Here is a 20,781-nt window from a genome sequence, read left to right on the forward strand (position 1 = left end):
GGATTTTGCTGAATTGATAAATTATTCTGCTTAAGGGTGAGCAAGTCACTTGGTAAAATCAGGAATATCTATTATTTCTTCTCAGTAATAACTCTTGCAAGGTTACAGTCTGTTCCAAGTTTCTGTAATTTTTTTCTGTGGCACCTTTCTATTGTCTGACTTTAAATAAAATGTTTCTAATAGTAACTGTCTGGCAGTGCATTGCTTTGCTTTAATACATTCATCTTTAAAGATAGAGTGTAGTGGTGCCGTGTACTCACATAAGAGCTGGTAAAGGGAGCCCCTCCTGCCTTCCTGAAAGGAGAAGGGGTGGGCTGGTCCCCCAGTGTATCCAGCAGGAGGCTGCACGCCCCACAGCGACTAGCAGCACGCAGGCCCTGTGTCCCGATGCTGTGTGTGTTCTGGGAAGTCTCTCACATCAGCAAAACTAGTTTTCTGTTGGAGGATCTGAATGAGAGGTTGCTAGCAAATGGGTTGCTTAGAGCAGAGCGGGAACTCCAGGGTCAAAGTCAGATCTCCTGGCGGGAAAGGCTCTCAGAGAGCCTGGTCACTCTCCCCGTCATGATCAGAGCAACGACAAGGTGACGATGCTTCCCTCAGAGGTCGGAAACCTGTTAGCAAATGTCCCGTGGCTTCTCCTGTACGTTCAGTCAGAACGAGGGAGCCCTGGATTAATGGCCGAGCGGCTCTGACCGTGGCCACTTCTCCCCGGAGCGGAGCGGAGCGAGCACAGTCCGCCCTGCGCGAGGCCGCAGTGGACCAGTCAGGACTGGGCATCGCTTCCTCATGGACGAAGCGAGGACTCGTCCCTGATTTCAGAGCCGGCGTTTGAGTGCTCATCTGTGCCAGTGGGGGCTGAGTACTGAGAGGGGAAAGAGGGCTGTTTCCCAACGACACTGCAAAGTGAGTCTGAAGTCTCCCTGCTTTGTGGCGAGTGTCAAACGATCAAGCACACAGGCTACATTTTAGAAGCCGTGAGGAACAAATGGTGCATAGTGTTACTTAAGCTTTCCACTCTCACCGTGCGCCTCTCCAACACCCTCACGTGGAGGTGGTTCTGCCCTGGACCACCCTCCGCAATGGCACGTCCCTGCCCAGCAGTTATGATAATGGCAGTAACCCTCCATGCTGGTCGGGTGATGGCCGTGAGCCGGGGATCTACATGCATCACCTCACAGCCCACTAGTGAGCACGTGAGTCCACTGACCTGACAGGCGTGCAGCACAGCAGGTCTCTGAGGGCCGCTGAGTGCCTTAATTATCCCTGGGACCACTTCTCCCAAAAGTGAGGGAAGGAAGCCGCTCGACCTCCCGAGGTTCATCCCCTTCCTCGAAGTAGCATCAGAAAGAGGCATTAAAGGGGTGCTATTTTGAAGGTTACTAATGGACTTTCTCTTTAGTCTTTCCAGGTTTGCAAACCATTGCCTCGTTGGCTTGTGACATCCATCCACCTGGGACAGTACAGAGGAGAGAGAGAGACTCTTGCAGTTTGTTACAGGGACGCTAAGAGAATGAAGGTAATATTCAGCTTTGACGCACAAAGATGAGACTTTGCAGCAGTGCCATAACCTCATTTGAAATGATGTCCAGGTCTCTCTATTCTTCCTCCAGCGTATCAGTGAGCAGTGCCCAAAGGAGGGCCAAGCAGAAGGGGCGGGGTGAGGGGTGGAGGGGGAAGGAGGCCCGTTTCTCTCCTCCCTGGGGATCCCGAACAGAAGGAGGAGAGCAGGTGGATCAGATGTGTGTGGGCTGTTTCCGTGCGCGCAGTGGACGATGAGCTCGCTGGTGCCGTGGCTGAGGTTCTGGGAGGAGGCCGGAGCAGAGCCCTGTCGCTGGTGAGTGTATTTCCTGTGTCCTGATTGTCCTGGGCTCTCAGTGTCTGTGCGGCATGGATGCCCTCTGACAACTGGAGGTGCCCACCCTTCAGAAGCCAGGGAAGGGCCCCCACGGTCTTGAGCCCCAAGAACTGAGGCGGGCAAAGTCCTGAGGGAGGTTGGTTGGTGCTCCCCGGGAGCACTTCTCAACCAAAAGGCCCCGGGCACCCAGGTACACACAGCGGGAGAGGCCAGAGGGTTGTCGTTGGAATGGTGACCAGCCAGTGGTCACCCCAGGGCCAGCACAGTGCTACAGGGCTCCCTGTCCTCTCCCAGTGCATAGAGGTACCACTCCTTTCCACGTCTGCGGTGTGGGAGCCAACCTCTGCAGCCCCGCGGACACTTGCCGAAGAGCAGCCTCCCTCCCGTCAAGCAGCGGGGTTTTCGGAGCCCAGCGCTCACTGCGGCCCACTGGGCAGTTTGCTCCGAGGCCTGGGCTACTGTTTCATTTGATCACTGGCTCAGAGAGTCCCCAGATCCCCACGGGCGCGCAGCCCTCACCCAGAGCCAGGGCGCATTGAGGAGATACTTCATGAGATGTTCCAGGAGGCGGGCGTGGCCATCCACTCGCAGGAGGCAGACACTGACAATGTGGTGACGTATCGCTCAAAGGTCTCCAGTACTGAGAGAGGAATCTGGGCACCAGCGAGGCTGAGCAAACGTGGCTGCGAGACAGGTTAGACAGAAAATAATTCCAGCCAGCACCCACCCAACCCACTGTCACCGCCTGTCCCCACAGGCTGGTTCCCATGGCGACCAGCGCCTCAGGGCCAGTGTCAGCACTACCAGAGCCTGGGAGACGTTTCTCAGCTTTCATAATGCTCCGGCGCCAGGGCTGCGAGCGTTGGGGGGGCTCTGGTGCTGGCTTTCCGCAGGCCCAGCTCATCGCAGTCCTGGTCGGAGGTCTCCTGGAGCCGGTGCCACAGCAGTTTCTGTCTCCACTGCATGCAGAAGGCGGCAACTTCCAGCTCCTCCGCATCCGAGGACAGCGGCCTCAAACCCTGGCGGAGAGAGAGACAGGTGAGCCCCGGGGACACTGCACACTCTCCCAGCGTCTGCTGACTGGAGCTCTCGGGGATGCCTCTGAGAGGCTGGGCTGGTTTCCTGCTGGTCTAGCTTTGCTTTCACAGAGACCAAGGAACGGTGTTCGGAGGGTTCCTCTGGGTGGGCACCCACTCATTCTGAAAGGAGATGCGCAACAGCGCAGAGGGCCTTACATTCGTCAACACAAGATGTTCTGAGAATGTAATTGTTAAAACTCTCTCTTTCCCCTAAATTCTGCCTCCTCTGGATTGCGCCTTGTTCATTTTGCTTTATGCAAACGCTCCAAGGGTCTGGCCAGCGGCTTGAGCAGAGCCAGGACACAGGGGTACACTCGGCTTCACTGTCAGGTTCACTTACACTCAGACGGCCTGGAGATGGGGCCATGTGGACTGGCTGGCCTAGGCTGGTGCTGCAGGACCAGCAGGAGGCTGTGGGCGTGGCTGCAGGACCAGTGGGAGGCCATGGGCGTGGTTGTGCTGGAGGGAGGGACACTATTCCTTAATGGCCAGGCCTGAGCTTTTCTCTCAAGGTCTGGGATAAAATCAAGTTGAATTTTTTTTTAAGAGAGAGAAGCATTGATCTGTTGTTCCACTTATTTATGCATTCATTGGTGGATGCGTGCATGCGCCCTGACTGGGGATCGAACCTGCAACCTTGGCGTATTGGGATGACACTCTAATCAAATGAGCTACCTGGCCAGGTGAATTTAACAACTAAGAAGAAGGTAGCGTTTCCTCATGCATGTATGCAGTACATCATGTTCCTGTCCCTGTCGGGCTGTGACCCAACTCACAGCCCCGCACACTGCTTCACGCCAGCACCTGCTCTGGGATCAGCACTTACCCTGAGACTCGCAGCCTCTGCGGCCCTCACGGTCTTGGAGACGGCCCGGAGGAGCTGCTGTGCATTTCCCAGCAGGAGCTCCTCAGAGGACTTGCTTCTGGCTAGGGAGGCCTTGACACTGGGGGTTACAAGAGGAAAGCAGCTGGCGTCACACTGGGTGGGAGGTGAATCTCAGACAGCTCAATGCCAGAACGTTCGCAATGTGAGCCTTTGTGGGCACGGCTCAGAGAAAGAATGTTCTAATGATCTAATTTGTCATTTTAAAATAAAAATGTACATCTGGATACGAAGAAAGTATGACTCATATAGTATCTATAAATTAACAAGAAGTGTTTTTAATGAAAATAACTGAAGAGATGTACTTAAGTAATGAACTTTGGTAAAATCTCAGACCTGAGAGCTCGACAAATCCACCTTATGAATCAGGCCTTACCTTTGTGGTCTGAGCACTGACGTCTTAGGGCCCTGCTCACCTCGGAAAGGCTGCTCCTCCCAAGGGCAGCCAACTCCTGGAGGTAGTGAATGATCACCTGCAAGTGCATCTTCCATATGCAAACTAACCAACCCAAACCCCGCCCACCTCCTCCCCATGGAGCTTTCCACTCCAGGCCACTGTTCCCTGCACAGATCACACTAGGGCCGGGCACCAGACAAGGAGGGGCAGCCTCTGTACTGCAGAGCCCGAGGAAATTAGTCAAATCAGCTGATCCTAAACCCCTGTAACTCGCTCACCCCCTCTTGCCTATTCCTTCCCATGGCAACCATAGTAAGTCTCTGGCCTGTTTCCCCTCACTCCTGCTTCTGACGGACCCTGGCTGGCCCCGCATGGCCCCATGTAGCTCTGCTCCGAGGCCCTGTGAGGGTCCTCTCTGACAGTCATTTCCCTGCGAGTGCGTCCTGCCATACTTGATTTAAACAAACCCCGAGCACCCTTACAATACCTGGATTTGAAGTGCTAATTCATTGCAGTGCCTATAGTTTAAGTAGAGAAATTTGAGTAGCTAATCTTGAGATGATTATGTGCCTGAAATATTTCCTAGATGTGATTTTCCACATTTTTCATGCCATAGCACACAGAAACTAATTACTAAAATTCTGCTGCACACCAAAAACAAGCAAACAAAAAAAGCACACTTGTTTTTGCTGACCTGACCCAAAAAAATAGGTATAATTTTGATTTATTCACACCAGATGGCTAATGTTGTACTGGCTGTTGTCATTATTTTATTTGACAATCTAAGGGAAAAGAAGTCAGTGCCCCTGACTCTTGTAACACAACTAGTTGAAAATCGCTGTCCTAGATAAAAGTAACCAGGTTTTATTTCTATACAATTTATATACCTTGATCTTGGCAATGTTATTTTTATAACTCACAATAATTGATACCAGTTTTAGCTAGCAGCTTTCCATAACATCAGAATATTACAAACTAGAGGCCTGGTCCATGAATTCGTGCACAGGTGGGATCCCTCAGCCTGGCCAGCAATTGGGCTGATTGGGACCGCAGGAGGTTGGCTGGGGGGAGGAGCCCCAGGAGGTTGGCTGTGGGAGCGCACTGACCACCAGGGGGCAGCTCCCGCATTGACCATCTGCTCCCTGGTGGTCAGTGAGCACCATATCCGGTCATTCAGTTGTTCGGTCATTCGGTTGCTAAGGCTTTTATATATATAGATATATATCTGTTACTGATGAATGTGCAGTGCAGCTTTAAGGCACTGGGGTTGAAATAAAACTGGTCCATACTTATGACATTGTATATTGTCAACACGAAAGCTGTGGTAAGGAACAGCATGGCTCAGTGGTTGAGTTCAACCTATGAACCAGGAGGTCACTGTTTGATTCCCAGTCAGGGCACATGCCTGAGTTGCAGGCTCAATCCACAGTGTGAGGCATGCAGGAGGCAGCCAAACAATGATTCTCTCTCATCATTGATATTACTATTTCTCTTTCCCTCTCCCTTCCCCTCTGAAATCAATAAAAATATATTTAAAAAACAAAAATCAAAAAAAATCCTGCTCACCTCCAGAGTTCAGGCACATTAAATTAATTCATCTTAACATAAGTTATGAGCTAGCATAGTCCTTCCTGGTCAGGTAACTCTGAAAATACTTCCACTTTGCAATTATTTTTAGAAATAACTGGCTTTTTTGGTTATATTATTAGTATAAAAACGAAGCGATAACTAATGGTAAAATGTTAAACATAATTATAAAGCACAGACTTGTTTTGCAGGTGGAGCCTGATGTGCAAACACCAGCATGCGTGTGTGATGTTGCCAAGGGAGGCGGGAAGCGTCGATGCCGGTGTATTTGATTCCTGAAAATCCTATGGTTACTCTATGTTCACACCTACTCAGGAACAGGTTCTCCATGTTAAGTCTTATTTTTCTTTCTTACGTATATCACCCGATATATTTGTGATAAAATGAGAAACAACAGTGGCTTCAGTGCATTTCTGGTCCTCTGTATTAATTTGAAATTCCCGGAACTAATGTGGGCTCTTGGAGGATGAAACGTTAAAAGGAGTATATAAAGAAAGGAGTTTCCTCCCCACCCAGCCCTCCAGAGCCTGAGACAGAAGAGCACACTGTCCACCCCCCCCCCCACCCCCGCCCCCAGCCGGTCCCACCACGCGCTTCTACCTGGAGATGATGCGGAGCTGGTTGCTCATGGTCTGGATCTGCTCCACGACACACAGGAGCTCCTGCGAACACCTGGGGTCTATGCAGTTCTTAGCAATGATGTGGATAAGCCTGGCCAAGTTTTGTCCAGAAGTCGCAACTTTCCTGGCAGAGGCAATGAGCTGCTCTTTGGTCTGTATCCAAAGAAATGCAAAGAAGTGGGTGAGCAATGCTGTCGCCGTTTCCCCTAAGAAATTGGTGGCACAGTGTGCCCGGCACAACCTACTTCGGCCCCAGAGGGAACACAGTTAAATGTCTCCAGTGAAGGAGCGGGGCTCGACTGAAGAGGTCAAGCTGAGTATCCATAACCTTCGAGTCATGGAAGGTCATAACCCAGGACTCTAAGGTGCCAGAGAAAACTCAGACCACAAGAGAGTAGTCTGGTGTAGATCTCTGCCAAGAAAGGAGGTGCTGCCCTGGCCAGGTGGCTCAGTTGGTTGGAGCGACGTCCTGTACACCAAAAGGTTGCGGGTTCGATTCCTGGTCAGGGCACATACTTAGGTTGTGGGTTTGATCCTCAGTCAAAGAGAGTGAGGGAGGCAACCAGTGTCTCTCTCTCTCTCTCTCTCTCTCTCTCTCTCTCTCTCTCTCCCCCTCCTCCCTTCTGCTCTCCCTAAAAATCAATGAACATATCCTCAGATAAGGACTAAAATTAAAAAGGAGACCCCTCGATCTTCCTGCCGTCCTCCAGCTGCACCCAGCCTCAGCGCTGGAGAGGTCTAACGCCCTTCCCCAGGGTCACAGACTCTCCCAGCTCCTGTCAGGTCCCTGGGTCCCCCACCCTGTGTGGCCTGTGGCCCTCTAACTGCCATTTCAAACTCTTTTCCGTTTTACTCCAGAGCACCAAGCATTTCGGTGCTTGAAATCGGGTTGGTAAGAAGATGGGAATTGGAGAATTGGAGGAGAATTCTTCACGTTCCTCCATCTCACCAGGCACGAGCCTCACTATTAAAATTATCCTCTGGGCTCAGCCCGAGTGGACCAGTTGGTGAGCATCATCCCATGCACTAGGAGGTCGCTGGTTTGATTCCCGGTCAGGGCAGGCTCGAGCCCCGCTGGGGGAGAGGGGACATGCAGGAGGCAGGCAATCGATGTTTCTCTCTCATGAATGTTTCTATTTCTCTTTCCCTCTCCCTTCCTCTCTCTCAAACCAATAAAAACATTTTTTTCTTTTTTTAAAATATATTTTTTATTGATCTAAGAAAGGAAGGGAAAGGGAGAGAGAGAAACATCAATGATAAGAGAGAATCATTGACCGGCTGCACCCTGCACGCCCCACACTGGGGATCGAGCCTGCAACCCGGACATATGCCCTTGACCAGAATCAAACCCGGGATCCTTCATTCCGCAGGCCGACACTCTATCCACCGAGCCAAATCAGCGAGGGCAAAACATAGTTTTAAACAACGTATCCTTTGGTTTTTCTTTAGGTGCCATTTCCCAGGGAGCCCCATGGGGCACAGGATTTGCATATTCCTGGCCCCCTTGACCACACACCATGGCCAACACCCAAGTCTGTATGAATTAGGATATCAGAGGTGTTTAGAAAGGGAATGGGAGTCAGCAAAAAGAAGTGACCACTGCCAGGTCTGACCTAATGACCTTGGGGCCACAGTCCAATGAGAAACTGGCTGTTTGAAGTGGGCAGGGTTGGGAGGAGGGATGGGACAATGGCAGGTCCTACTGGAAGTGGCCAGGGGGCTGCTAGGTTTGGCTTGTAGTCACCTGGTCGGGGGCACCCTGACATCCAACCTTCTTACCTGGACTCCCTTTCCACCCAGAATGAGAAATGGGGCCCCACGCAGCCTGGCCGTGGTTTGGGGAGCCATTTTTCCCCGGCAGACCAACACGGAAGGAGTTTTCCAAACAGCTTTGGAGCCATTCTAGCTCTCCGTTCTGGCCCCCACTCGGTAAATGAACCCTTTTACTTTCTCGGTGTTGGTAAACGTTGCTCAACTAAACTGAATCCAGACGAGGGCCGGAGAGAGTGAGGATAGGGCCAGGGTGGAAGCAGGCACCACCCCCCAGCCCCCCCCCGCCCCCCCCCCCCCCCCCGCCCAGGCCATGCTGGCCCTGAACCGGGTCCTGTGGAGGCTGCTGCCCTGTTACCTCCATTTGGGGCAAATTTAGAGGATGTAAATGGCCCCTTAGCCATCCTTCTGGGATACAAATGAGTCCTTGAGTTCACTAAACTGCAGCTTCTGACCATTTATCTTTCTGGTGACTAAGACAAAACTGTAGTCATTAAGCCCAAAAGAGGAGGGGAGAGAGGTGACGTGACATTTATGATACAGTAGACAGAGACAGGAGGGAGCGTGCAAGAATGCTAAGTGCTGAGCAGCCGAGTAGGAGTGTGGCCCAACTGTGCAGGGAGCCCCAGGCCTGGAGGGCAGCGCCCAGCACCCGTTTCCCCCCCACGGTGACCAGTCCTCCCACCACCGAAGTCCCCAAAGGCCACGTACCAGGAGGCGTCCTCTGCTCCGTAGACTCTGAGCCATCAGGAGCACCTCCTCAGCCATGTCCTGGGTCAGCTGGGTGATTCTGTTCCCACCGTCCGTGCTGCGGTCCTGCGGGGGCTGCTCCGGCTCTGCCCTCGGCCAGGCCGGGCTGCCAGGGGCACAGGGGGCGCCGCTGTGGGGCTGCCGCTGTAGGAGGAAGACAAAGCCGGTGAGACGCCTGCCGCTCGGACCTTCCAACCGCCAGGGGCGGTTCACGGCCGTGTCATCATGTAACCGAGGGAACCGGGAGGGCTTCCGACTGCCCACGTGCCAGCTGCCCTTAGCATCTCTCCAAACCCACAGGAAAACAGCCAGAAGAGGGAACAGCGGGTCTCTGTCCCTTGGGGCCATTCACCAGAATTTGCATAAACTGGAACCTGGCTTTGTCCGATCCCAGGATCGTTACAATATCAGTGTCTTTCCCTCGGTGACTTTTCGGGCCTCACCTGGGAGAAGGGGGAATCTATAGGTTCTTGAAGAAATTCAGGAACCCCTGAATGTTCCCACTTTGGGAACCCAAATACTGGCACATAGGGAGATGATTCACAAAATCATAACCTTTCTTGAACCCACTAGGGAGCTGAGGTTGAAGGACATCAACTAGCCTGAAATCTAAGACAGACCTTCACAGCTCCTCTGTAAGTGGTGATGCTCCCCCCGCCCACTGCCTTGTTGTTTCCTAGTGAGGAAGCAGCGGGACACTCCCAGCTGGGCCCTGAGCGGAGCCTCCCAGGCCCTGAGCCACACAAGTTGCTCTGCACTTAGCAGTGAATCCAGTGACCACGTTCAAGAGTGGCCTGCCTCGCCAGCCAGTCTCAAGCTCCTCAGGGCAGGGCCTGGGCCCCGGTTCGAGCGGGCAGGAGGGGAGCCGCCTCCAGGCCCACCCGCCCCCACGTCTCCCCCGGGACCCCTCCTAGCACATTAAGGCCTCAGAAGGGATATGACTGAGCTGTTGGAAAAGCCTGAGGCCGCAGACCTGATGGTAAATTCCACCTAAACTGGGAGCTTTAAGTTCATGGTCCCCTTTGGTCTGAGGCTGTGAATGTAGCAGATCCTCCACCAAGAGAGGAATGGGGTCACAGGGGCGCGCAGGGCTGTGGACAGGCCACATGTGGCCACCATGTGTGGCCTGTGGTCTTCCGCCCCTGCCCGGCTGGCGGGCTGGGTCCAGTGTTGGTCACGCTCCCCTCACACGGGAAGGCTCTGCCGCTACCATGTGGCGTCAGGAGACCAGTCACCAAGGAAGGGTGGGTGGACCGTACCCTAGAGCTGTGGGTGCAGGCGGGTGTTTCAGTGAGCAGTATGTGAGTGTGGGGCCAGGAGACGGCAGAGGCCGGGATCCAGGTGAGCCACCCTGCGGTGTGGGCTCATATGAGTGCGCTTGGCCCTGAACTGGCCCAGGAGCAAGCAGGCTTGTGGGAAGAGCCCTGACAGCTGAGATCAACTCAGAAGCTGTCCAGATGTCAGAGCAGCAGCCAGCAGGTGGGGGTGGGGCAGGATGTGCCTGGCCTGGCCTGACTGCAGCTGCTCTCCCCTCCCACCCAGAACACCTACTCCCCCCTCCCCCCACCCCCATCATTCTGCCCCAAATCCAAACCTCTCCTGCACCTCTGGGCTGTCTTTCACATCCTAGCAAGCAATCAAAGCCACTTACTGTGCACCTGCGATGCCCAGACACTGAGCTTGGCACGAAGGATCTAACGACGGGGAAGACGGGGTCCCTGAACTCCACCGCTGACAGTGCAGTCTTTCTAAACGAGTGCACACGGGAAGTCACGGGCTTTGCTATCATCTTTCTGTGTTGGCGTCTTCAATTAAATCACCCCCCACCTCCTGGAGCCTGTTTGCTGGCCTTGCTCCCGACAGGCCCGGGGGAAGCCTTGGAGAGGGGGCCAATGACACCGAGGGCCCGCGGGACCCCGATGGGCCCGAGGACTCATCTGGGACTACGACTCAACTGCAGTGACCGAAAACAGGGAGAAAATGGCAAACGCGTGATTTGATGGCTCTTGAGCTAAGGGTTAGGAAAGTTGGGAATATTCTTTTCAGCTCGTGTCTCACATGGAGCTGTCAGGGACCCTCCACTTCCAAAGCTAGAAAGGTCCCAGGCTCCTCCGCGATGAGGGGGGCCACGTTGGAGGCCCCGTAGCTGCTCTGACTGCGCATTCAAAACAGAGGATGTCCAGGCGGTGACGTACGAGTGCCCTGACACCCACCAACCCCTTTCCAAACCATGTCGGCCTCAGCAGGCTCTGGCAGGTGCTCACGGTTGGGGGTGCTGTTCTGGGCTGTGTGGAGGGGTATCTCTGCCCTCGGGAGCCCCAGTTAGCGGGAGAGCAGGGCAGACGCAGCATGGGGGCTGGTTCCCCTCTCCCTGGCCTGGTGCCCCCACACAAGGCGCCCCGGGCACAGCCCTCGTCCCTGTGGTTGTGGAACAGGCGCCATTGTGGAGGAGGAGTGCCTGGAACAGAAACCCTGAGGTGGGGCCTGTCCACCCAGAGGCCCCCAGCTGCGCAGGAGAGAGGACACCCTTTGTGGGCAGGAGGGGGCTGAACGAGCGTGCTGTGGTCTCCGCTGCGCTGGGCGCCAGCAGGTGTGTGAGGCGCTCCTGTCTGCAGGTTCTGATGAGAAGGGGATGTGTCGGGTGAGCTGAGAGACACGGAATGTGCCAGGCAGTGGCATTAAGTGTCAGGAAGACCAGCGGGAAAACAGAAAAGGAGGAGCCCACAGGCTATCTGAGCGGAGGGGCCAGGAGCCATGGAGGCTGGAGAGCCTGGAAGGCGGCTGGGAAAGGGACCTGCCTGCCCGCCCAGCTACTTTGGGAACAGGGCCCCTTCTCAAGGTAATTCCCTTTTTTTAAATCCTCACCCGAGGAGTGAGGATATTTTTCCCATTGATTTTTAGAGAAAGTGGAAGGAAGGGGGGAGGGAAGAGAGAGACAGGAGAGAGAGAAATATGGATGTGAGACACACTGATTGGTTGCCTCCTCCATAGGCCTCGTAGGCCCTGGCAGGATCGAACCTACCACCCAGGTATGTGCCCTTGACCAGGAATCGAGCCCGTGACCCTCTGGTGCACCTGCCGGCTCTCTAACCACTGAGACACTGGCCAGGGCTCAAGGTAATTATGAGAAACGGGAAGTGCAGAGATAAAGAGAAATGGGGTGAAGAAACAGGTGATCTGGTCAACTTCATCTCGGGTGAGGATCCGGGGCAGGGTTTGGAGGCTCTGGGCTTCCTAGCACAAGGTTGCAAAGGGGACAGAGCAGGTTTGCTAAAATGCTGGCTGCGCCCTCTGCTAGGAGCTTCCCGGGCCCCGCCAACCCTCTGTCTCTCCCACTGGCTTTGATCACAGTTGGTCTAAGAAAATCAAGTGTTTGGGATCCATCATGCCCGACTGTGCTATCTGTTGCCCTGGGAAGAAATGACAGTGCTAGAGGGTATCCCAGACCCAGCACCCTCCCAACAAGGCCTTCTTTTGCCTACGCTGACTCAGCTTGGGTCCTTGCCACTTGCAAACAAAAGAACCCTAATGGGAGCAGGGCAGTAAAGGTGGCACAAGGAGCCAGGGCCATGGAGGATAGCTGTCAGTCACAGCAAGGGGACTCGCTGCAGCTGGGCAACTCGGCAAACGTCCTGGAGGCCAGTCATTATGGCCACTCCGCACAACACCCCTACTATGTGCAAGTATTTCATGTGGATGCTTCATGAACCCTCTGCCCAGAAGGTATCAATGCTCCCATTCTCCAGATTAGAATCTTGAGCCCAAAATAGCTAAAAGCTTCTCTGTGGACTCAGGGCTGGGAAATGGCAGAGGCAGGTGCAGCCCAGGCCATCTGCTTCCCGACCCTGGGCTCTCAGAGGCTGCCTGTGCTGCCTGCCAGGGGGGAGTTATCCACGTGGGCACCGACTGGGACAGCTTTTTCTGGAACACGGCAGCAGCTTCGGTTCCTAGAAAGTGGGCTGAGGAGGGGGAGGAGGAAAGGTGCTGCTCTCCTACCGTGTCCAGGTCCGCTGCGATGGTCCCGGTGATGGCTGGACCGGCCGTGCAGGTCCCTGCTGAGCTCCCTGGGGTCTCTCTTGGGGCAGCACCCGGAGAATCCACACTGCCTGCTGCAGCAGCCCCTGAGGCACCCTCCTGGAGGTGGAGCTGGGGCTGGGCAGGGTCCTGTTCATCACTGGGCTTCAAGCACCTCTCCAGGAGTCTGCAGGCCTTGCTGTGACCACCTTTCCAGGCCTGGAGCTGGGCCACGGCGTGGTGGGCCTTGGCCGCCCACTCCCACTGAAGCCAGTCCAGGCTGTGCACTCCCCCCGCCTCTGGGTGTTCTTGGAGCACAGGGACCCTCTGGGCCACCTCCTTGGTGAGGGCGAGAATGCTCTCCAGAGCCACTAGAAGGCCTTCCTGACAGGGCCCGGCCTCCTGGCCTCCCGCCACGATGGTCTGCACAGCTTGGATGCCAGATACCATCCTTTCCAGGGAGCTGTCTGGCCTGCAGGGTCTGAGGCCCGGGGTCTGGGGGTCTTGGCAGACAGACAGCCTTGGGCAGAAGGCATCTTGGAGGGCCTGTGCATAGTCAGCATTGATGCTGCTGAGGTGGCCAGTCAGGGCCTTGGCTCTGAGGGTGAGCTCCAGGCAGAGAAGTTCAAAGCGTGTGGACAGGCTGGGAGATGGTCTGGGGGAGGAGGCCAAGATCTGCGCCACGTCCAGCAGAGCGTCTGTGAGCACATGAACTTCCCTGCACAGAAAGGCGACCTCGCCCTTTACCCGCTCGTCCCCACACAGGAGCCTGGACAGCCTGGCAGCCTCCTGTAGCCTCTGAGAAACATCTGCTGCCTGAGCCAACCCTTCCTGCAGCCCCTGCTGGTCCTTCACCGCCTGTCGCAGGGGCAGGAGGAACAGTCCTTGTCTCCCGCTGAGCCTGTCCATGCACTGGAGCAGGTCTTGGACAGCCACTGACCACAGCAGGCACCTGTCCTCAAGGCTCTCCTCCCACAATCCGGCGGCTTGGCGACCATCAGAGGCCAGAACCTTGTCCAGCAGCTGTTGAGCCTGGGCCTCCGCCTCCTCCAATCTGTCCTGCATTTGTAAAAGTGCTTCTGGATGCCCCACTGCGTCAGGGTCCTTCTTACCCAAACCCATGGGCCCACCTTTGGCCGCTAGTTGAGCCATGGAAACTAAATTCTGCTGAAGCTCCGTGAACACTGCTGTGCTCCCCGGAAGATCAGCTGCTGGGTTGTGACGAAACAGCTGTTGACACAGAGGGTACCAGTCACCAGCCATAGCTACCAAGTCCTGCCTGCTGTCCCTGCCTCTCCGAGAGGGCTGGGGAGACGCTTCCAGAAGCCTGCTGGTTCCAGCAGCTGTGCCACGTGCTCTCTTCCCCGCCGGATCAGTAGCAGAAGGTGCCAGCGCTAGGATCTCTTGGAGTCCATTCATCCTCCCTGACCCCAGTGGTCCCTCCCCAGCCAGGGGCTCTTGAGCTGCAGCCACAGCTACACCCGGCTGCTGAGGGGTGGTGCCGGCTGAGGACACGGGCTGGTGGCTACAGCTCTCTGCAGCAAGAGGGAGTTTGCTGACGGTGGGGAGTGGAGGGCCCCTACTCTGTGTACAGGTGTTGGGACTCAAGGGCCTGGAAAGATGGTCCCTGGGTGGGTAGGAGGTGCCTGGGTCACTTTTCCCAAACCCTGGCCCCAGCTGGTGCGTCAGCGCCGGAGCTGGGGCGTCCCAGAGGCTGGGGAGAACATGAGGTTGTCTCTTTGCCACGTCAACCCTCTGGACTTGGCCCCGAAGGGGGCTGAGGATATCGGGGTGGTTCGTGCCATCCAGCCCCTCCCGGAGGCTCTGAGCGGCACAGATGAGACGTTTTGCCAAGATCAGAAACGCATCTGTGTCCTGAGAGCTGTGCCCACCTGAACAGCGCTCAGCAGCCGCACCCAGGACCAGGGAGGATTGCTCCAGCTGCCGGATCAAGACTCTCAGGCCGTTCCGGAAGATGGGGTCTCGATCTTGGTCCACGTATCTGTTCATCACCTGCACGATGTGTGTGGCGCGGCCCTGTAGGTATGCCACCAGCCTGGGAAACTCGCGGGAGTCTCCACTCCTCCAAGCCCAGGTGAAGAAGTCCAAGTGCTTGCCCATTTCCTGAATGGATACACTCAGGAACTCAGGAATACTGAGAACCTCATCAAAACATGCCAACAGGCGCCCAGAGGCCCCGGCCCAGGCCTGGAGCAGGGCCTGCAGGGCGGAGGGGCTCCAGTCTGGGCCGGGCGCCTGCGGGCCTTGGGAGAAAAGCTGCTGCACTGTGACCACAAGCCCCCAGAGGCCTGCCATGGTGACCTCCAAGTCTCCGCCGGTTTGTTGTCCGGGACAGCAAACCAACGCCAAGTGGCCCACCCGCAGCATCTGCTGCGCCTGCTCCCGGAACGCGGCCAGCAGAAGCTGGAGGCTCTCGGGCCCGGCCTCGCTGCCGGGCGGGGCGCGAACCGGTGCTGCCGCCAAGGCGGCGCGGACCAGCCTTTGCAGAGGACCCTGCGTGTCGGTGAACGTGCCCAGGATCTGGCGCAGCAGCCCGGCGCGCACGCCCTGGGAGAGCGCCTCGGTGGCGGCCCTCAGCGCCGCGCGCTCCTCCGGGGGCTCCAGGCGCCGCAGCTCCAGCAGCCGGCGGCAGGGGGCCACCAGGCGCAGCCTCTCGGGCGGCGCGGCGCCGGCAGCCAGGCGCATGCAGGGCCCCAGCACGGCGGCCAGCAGTGCGTCCAGCCCGCCCCGCAGGCCCTCGGGCCCGGGCGCCGCCAGCAGGGAGCGCAGCTGCCGCAGGTGCCGGGGGAGCGCGCCACGCGCACAGGCCGGGGTCGCCTGGACGCCAGGCTCCAGCTGCTCCAGCAGCTCGCCCAGCGCCTCCCGGGCCAGAGCGAACAGGCGGCGCCGGGCGGCCAGCGGCGGGCGCGGGGGTTGGGCGCGGGCGGCGGCGAGCAGCGCGGGGACCCGGCTCCTCAGCAGGCGTCCCCCGGGCCAGCGCGCACCCAGGCGGCCCAGGCTCAGCAGCGCGCCGGCCAGGTCCATCCAGGGTCCCCGGGGCGAGCCCGTGCCTGCCGCCTCCAGTGCGTCCAGGCAAGCCAGGCACTGGCCGGCAGCCCGGGCTGCGGTCCGAGCCGCCGCCGCGTCTTCCAGGAGCAGCACCTGTTGGGCAGAGCGGAGAAGGGAGCTTGAACGGCCTGCACGTTTCTGGAGCGACTGCGAGCTTCCCTGACCCCACACCGGTTTACAAATAAGCGTCCAGACGTCCCACAGTAATGGGAACGGAATTTCAGCCCCTCCGCCCCGCCCAGAACAAGTCACCAGGAGTGACACTTAGAGAAAACGCTTGTGTAACTGAAAGTGTAAACCTCCTGAATCTGAATTACATCTCATTGAGGGGTCCCGCCTGGGTTTGAGCGCCTCTCTCCAGGTTAGAGGAAGCCATCACCCGCCCACCTGGCAGCCAACATAACCAAGGAAAGAGCGTGTCGGAGGGACTGGCTGCTTGGATGAGGTGATGGGGGCTGGGGAGATAGATGCCTGTCCGGGAAGCACCCTGAGACTCCCGGCCTGACCGCCCCTGCCCAGCTCTCTACCTCCCCTTCCACAGAGAAGGTGCCCAGTCCCTCCTCCACTCCCCTCCCTACACCTGGTGCCCAAGCCCTCTGGTTCTCACCTTCTCATTTCCACCTCACTTTAATGAGGTTCCGTTAAATTACAAATTTGCCCCACAGTAACCCACACTACTAAAGTTTTAATGATGAACATTACTAATATTTGATCATATTTGTGGCAAACACATTCCAACGGGGAGCATGTGCCAACCAAGAAGAGTTGTGCCAGGTAGTGGCACGTCAGGCTGCAGCTTGGGGAGCATTTGGAGGCTGAGGGGCTGTCCTAGCCCTGAGGTCCTCCCAGCTGTAGGCCAATAAGCAGAACTTGCGTTTTGGAGGCCCATTTGCCAAGCAGGCTGAGAGCTGCAGAGGTTTCTGTAGCTCCTCCACGTAGCTTCTGGCCAAGGGTAGGGTGGGAATGAAGCTCTCAGTGACACCTTTCATTCGGGGTTGTGGACAAGTGTGGGGGTGCGCAGGCTGCACATAGGTTTGAGATCATAGAGCCCAGCTCAGGATGTCTACTTACCTCCCTGTGGCAGCTTCCACACTTGGCATTCATTCAATTGGTAATGAACTCTGTGCCTGTGACCTTGGTAGGAACGTGGGCAGGTCTCTCTCCTGGGAGGGTGTCCACTGTGGGAGCAGCATGCCCCATCCAGGCCTCCCAGCCATGAGCTCTCTGCCCAGGCCAGCCCGCCAGCCAGCTCTGGCATCAGCCTCACCTTCGTGGTGTCCAGCAGGACCTGCTGAGCTGTGTTCACTAGCTCCTCCCGGTGGCTCTGACATTCTGGCTGAACTCGGAGCTTCTGAGCCACCAGCATGATGTTCCTCCCAGACATGATGAGAGAGTCGGCGGCAGGGCCCATTTCCTCCCGGAGCCACTCCTCCTCGGAGTCCCCGGCCAGCCTGCAGACATGTTCTCACTCAGCATTTACCAACGTGCAACGGGACAACAAAGAAACATACCCACCAGGAAATTACAATACATAGAAGTGACAGAGCACCATGAAGCCATTAAAATGGTGATGGAGAGCTAACCCTTCACCCTAAGACAAGTCACAGGATATAAGGTAGAGCACAGGGAACATAGTTAATATTATCATGAAAATGTACAGTGGCAGATGGCACCAGACCTATCGTGGTGACCACTTCCTAAGGTATATAAACACTGGATCACTATAGTGTACACCTGAAACTAATATAATATTGTATGTCAACTATGATTTGAAATAGATAAATTTTTTTAATTTAAATATTTATTAATTAAACTGATTGGGGTGACATTGGTCAACATGAACGTCTAGGTTTCAGGTGTCGGTTTCTATGTTACAAGATCTGTATATTGCACAGTGTGTTCACCATCTAAAGTCAAATCTCCTGTCACCTTAGGAGCCCCTTCTCCTAATAAATTAATTTTTTAAGGTGATGTAGGCCTATTTTTATGATAATAGAGCCTCTCCCGAATGGAGTGTTACGTAAATAAAATCAAATTATATGCTAGCATCTATGGCAAGATCTCACTGTTTTCAATCAGATCTATGCAGATCTACATAGAGAATCACATGTCCAGAAGAATAAACCTCCAGCTGCAGCTCTATCTTGGTGTTTTAAAATATGCTCTGTTCCTTTTGCATTGCTCCCATCTTCTGTAATGACCACCTATAATTACTACAAAACACAAGAAGCCTCTTTTTGTAGGGAAAAAATGTGCAGACTCTCATTTCCATCGTGTTATCAAGAGGAGAGGTTTTCTGTTACAAAAATTCATTTCCATGAACACAGATGTCCACAGCAACTGTTCTGTTCATGTGATTGCAAACATTCATCCACCAATAATCATCCCTCATCACACAGAACAAAACAAGAGGAGTTTCCCCCCTCCGTCCTCCATCCTGATAGTGGTTATTCCTTGTGAACAAGGCTGAGAGCTGTGCCTTTGGAGGTGAAGGCTGGGAAGACTCGCAAATGCCAGCTCAAGGTTACTGAGCAGCTCCTCTCAGCTTGTGGTCCCTTATGAGTGATAGCCAATTTCAACGCCCCGCCCCCTCCTGCCCCAGACATCCCAACTTCACTCATGTGAAATGTCCCCTGACTCCCGTGTGCAGTGTCACTTCAACCCAAACAGCCCAGCATGGCAAACCGTTGAAACCTTGGGAGAGAAAAACAGAGGGAAGGACGCATGACAGCTGTCTCTTCCCTTTATTCTACTTTGACCCCTTGTGGAGCATTTGCTCACCAGCACAGCTGGCATTCAGGTCACTCAGCCTATAAATATGACAGCGCCACATCCTGACAGCTGCTCTTCACAGAGTGGGGCCTTCATCCACGCAGCCTCCTTTCCTGGGTTTTCTCATTTCTCGGAATTAAAAAGAGGAGGGAGAAACACAGCTATGAAGCATCAGGGCTCTACTGCGAAGTGGGGTTGTATTGTCCAGTGCTCAGGCCATTTAAGACTATGTCCTAGTATGACCTCGAGTACAAGGTACTTCACACAGAGAGATAACCCTCTGATGACCTGCTGAGCTTCCCCATTCTCCTCTCCCTTCCCTCACTCCGATTGCCACTTTGAGATTTGGCTGAGCTGGTTTAATGTTTTTAACTTGAAACAACTATTCGAGTTTCCCTTAACCTTCTCTTTCAAGGACACATATAGCATTGTCCTTTCCAAAGTTCTTTCCTTCTTCATCTTTCCTTCTCTTGAGGTCTCTGGTTTCTGCTTGTGGGTTAGAGTTGTCCATCAATATTCCTCTTGAGTTTCTTGAGTTGGGGTGCGAGGAGAGATAGTCACTAAGTCCTTGCACATCTGCATTCATGTTCTCCCAGTGGTCCGCTGAATGATAAGCTGTCTGGATGGTGCATTCTTGGTGGTAGGCCTGTCCCCTCACAGTTCACAGATTTGATTCCAGCATCTTCTGGCCGCCAGTTATGGGTGCAAACTCTGAGGACAGTCTATCTGATACCAGGCTAATTAAACTTCCTTTGTAAGTAGTTTGCTCTCTCTTGTCTGAAAGCACTGAGAGTTCGGGAATTTACCCATGTATGCTTTATGCACATCTTTCCTCCACAATCTCGCCTAGAACCCAGGAAGCAGTTATTATGTACAGATTTTGGGTCATTAACTGGCTCAAGAGATATTTTCTTCTATTATTTGTTTAGTTATTGCCTCTCCTCAATGTCTTCATTTTTCTACTTCTGGAAGTCCCATTATTTGCAAATTGGATCTGTCTTCCATGTCTACCTTTTTTTTTTCATGTATGATTTCTATACCTTCCTGCTTTTAATCTATGGTTTGAATGAAACTATTGGCTTGATCTTTAAAATCACTGGAATCATAGTATTAAGCAGTCTTAAATTTCCACTTCAAGCCATGAGCCTTGAAGTGGAAATTTGAGACCAAACTTTCCACCAACAACACTTATAAAAGACAGATAAAATGCTAAAAAAAAAAAATTTCAGATATTTTAAGGGTCTAGAGAAAAAACAAGGCAGTGGGACTTCATCCTGAGTAACACCGGCCAAGAGGCAGAAAAGCCATGTAAAAAGGGGCAGCTATGCTGTGACCTCAGAGGTCTCACGATGCTGAGAAAACAAGAATTAGGGTCTGGGTCTTGTGAATGTGGACAGAACCTGATGATCATCCCAGGATTTCAGCTGAGTCCCCAAAGACTACACCTTAGGAGTGAGAACAACCTGGAAACAGGCATTTCCTTAGAACAGCGGTTCTCAACCTGTGGGTTGTGAACAATGAAAATACATCCTGCGTATCAGATATTTACATTACGATTCATAACAGTAGCAAAAATTACAGTTATAAAGTAGCAATGAAAATAATTTTATGGTTGGGGGTCACCACAACACGAGGAACTGTATTAAAGGGTCGCGGCATTAGGAAGGTTGAGAACCACTGGCTTAGAAAGACTGAAACTGGTCTTGAATCATCTCAAGACTTTGATTGGATAAGAATGGCCTCTTCCTACTTTAACTGCCACCAGAATAAAATTAAATTCTCTATAGGAGACAATTCCATCTAGAAGCACTATAATTTTATATACGTACATAATGTACTGTACTCAGTGTTTTAAAATTACCCCACATGAAAAGATAAAGGTGGCATCTTGAATTACTTGGGTAAAAAAGATAGAACTTGGAACAAATAGTGTTGGGGCAACTGAGTAGAGTAGCCATCTGGAAAAATATAAAGTGAGTTCCCTA

General features: G+C 54.2%; 1 protein-coding gene across 1 annotated transcript in view; it reads right to left on the reverse strand.

Annotated features, from left to right (window-relative positions):
• Window positions 1-2,501: 2,501 nt before the first annotated feature.
• LOC308526407 (uncharacterized protein) overlaps window positions 2,502-20,781 on the reverse strand; it is a gene marked incomplete at its 5' end in the record, with an annotated part of 39,167 nt that continues 20,887 nt past the window's right edge. Inside the window, 6 exons of the mRNA XM_081101526.1 lie at window positions 2,502-2,874; window positions 3,761-3,878; window positions 6,402-6,574; window positions 8,903-9,085; window positions 12,938-16,117; window positions 17,292-17,475. Of these exons, the coding sequence (XP_080957652.1) occupies window positions 2,680-2,874; window positions 3,761-3,878; window positions 6,402-6,574; window positions 8,903-9,085; window positions 12,938-16,117; window positions 17,292-17,475 (4,033 nt within the window). The 3' untranslated portion in view covers window positions 2,502-2,679. The remainder of the gene's footprint in view (window positions 2,875-3,760; window positions 3,879-6,401; window positions 6,575-8,902; window positions 9,086-12,937; window positions 16,118-17,291; window positions 17,476-20,781) is intronic.

The sequence above is a fragment of the Myotis nattereri genome, assembly GCF_964212035.1.
Source record: "Myotis nattereri genome assembly, chromosome: 10".
Lineage (NCBI taxonomy): Eukaryota > Metazoa > Chordata > Mammalia > Chiroptera > Vespertilionidae > Myotis > Myotis nattereri.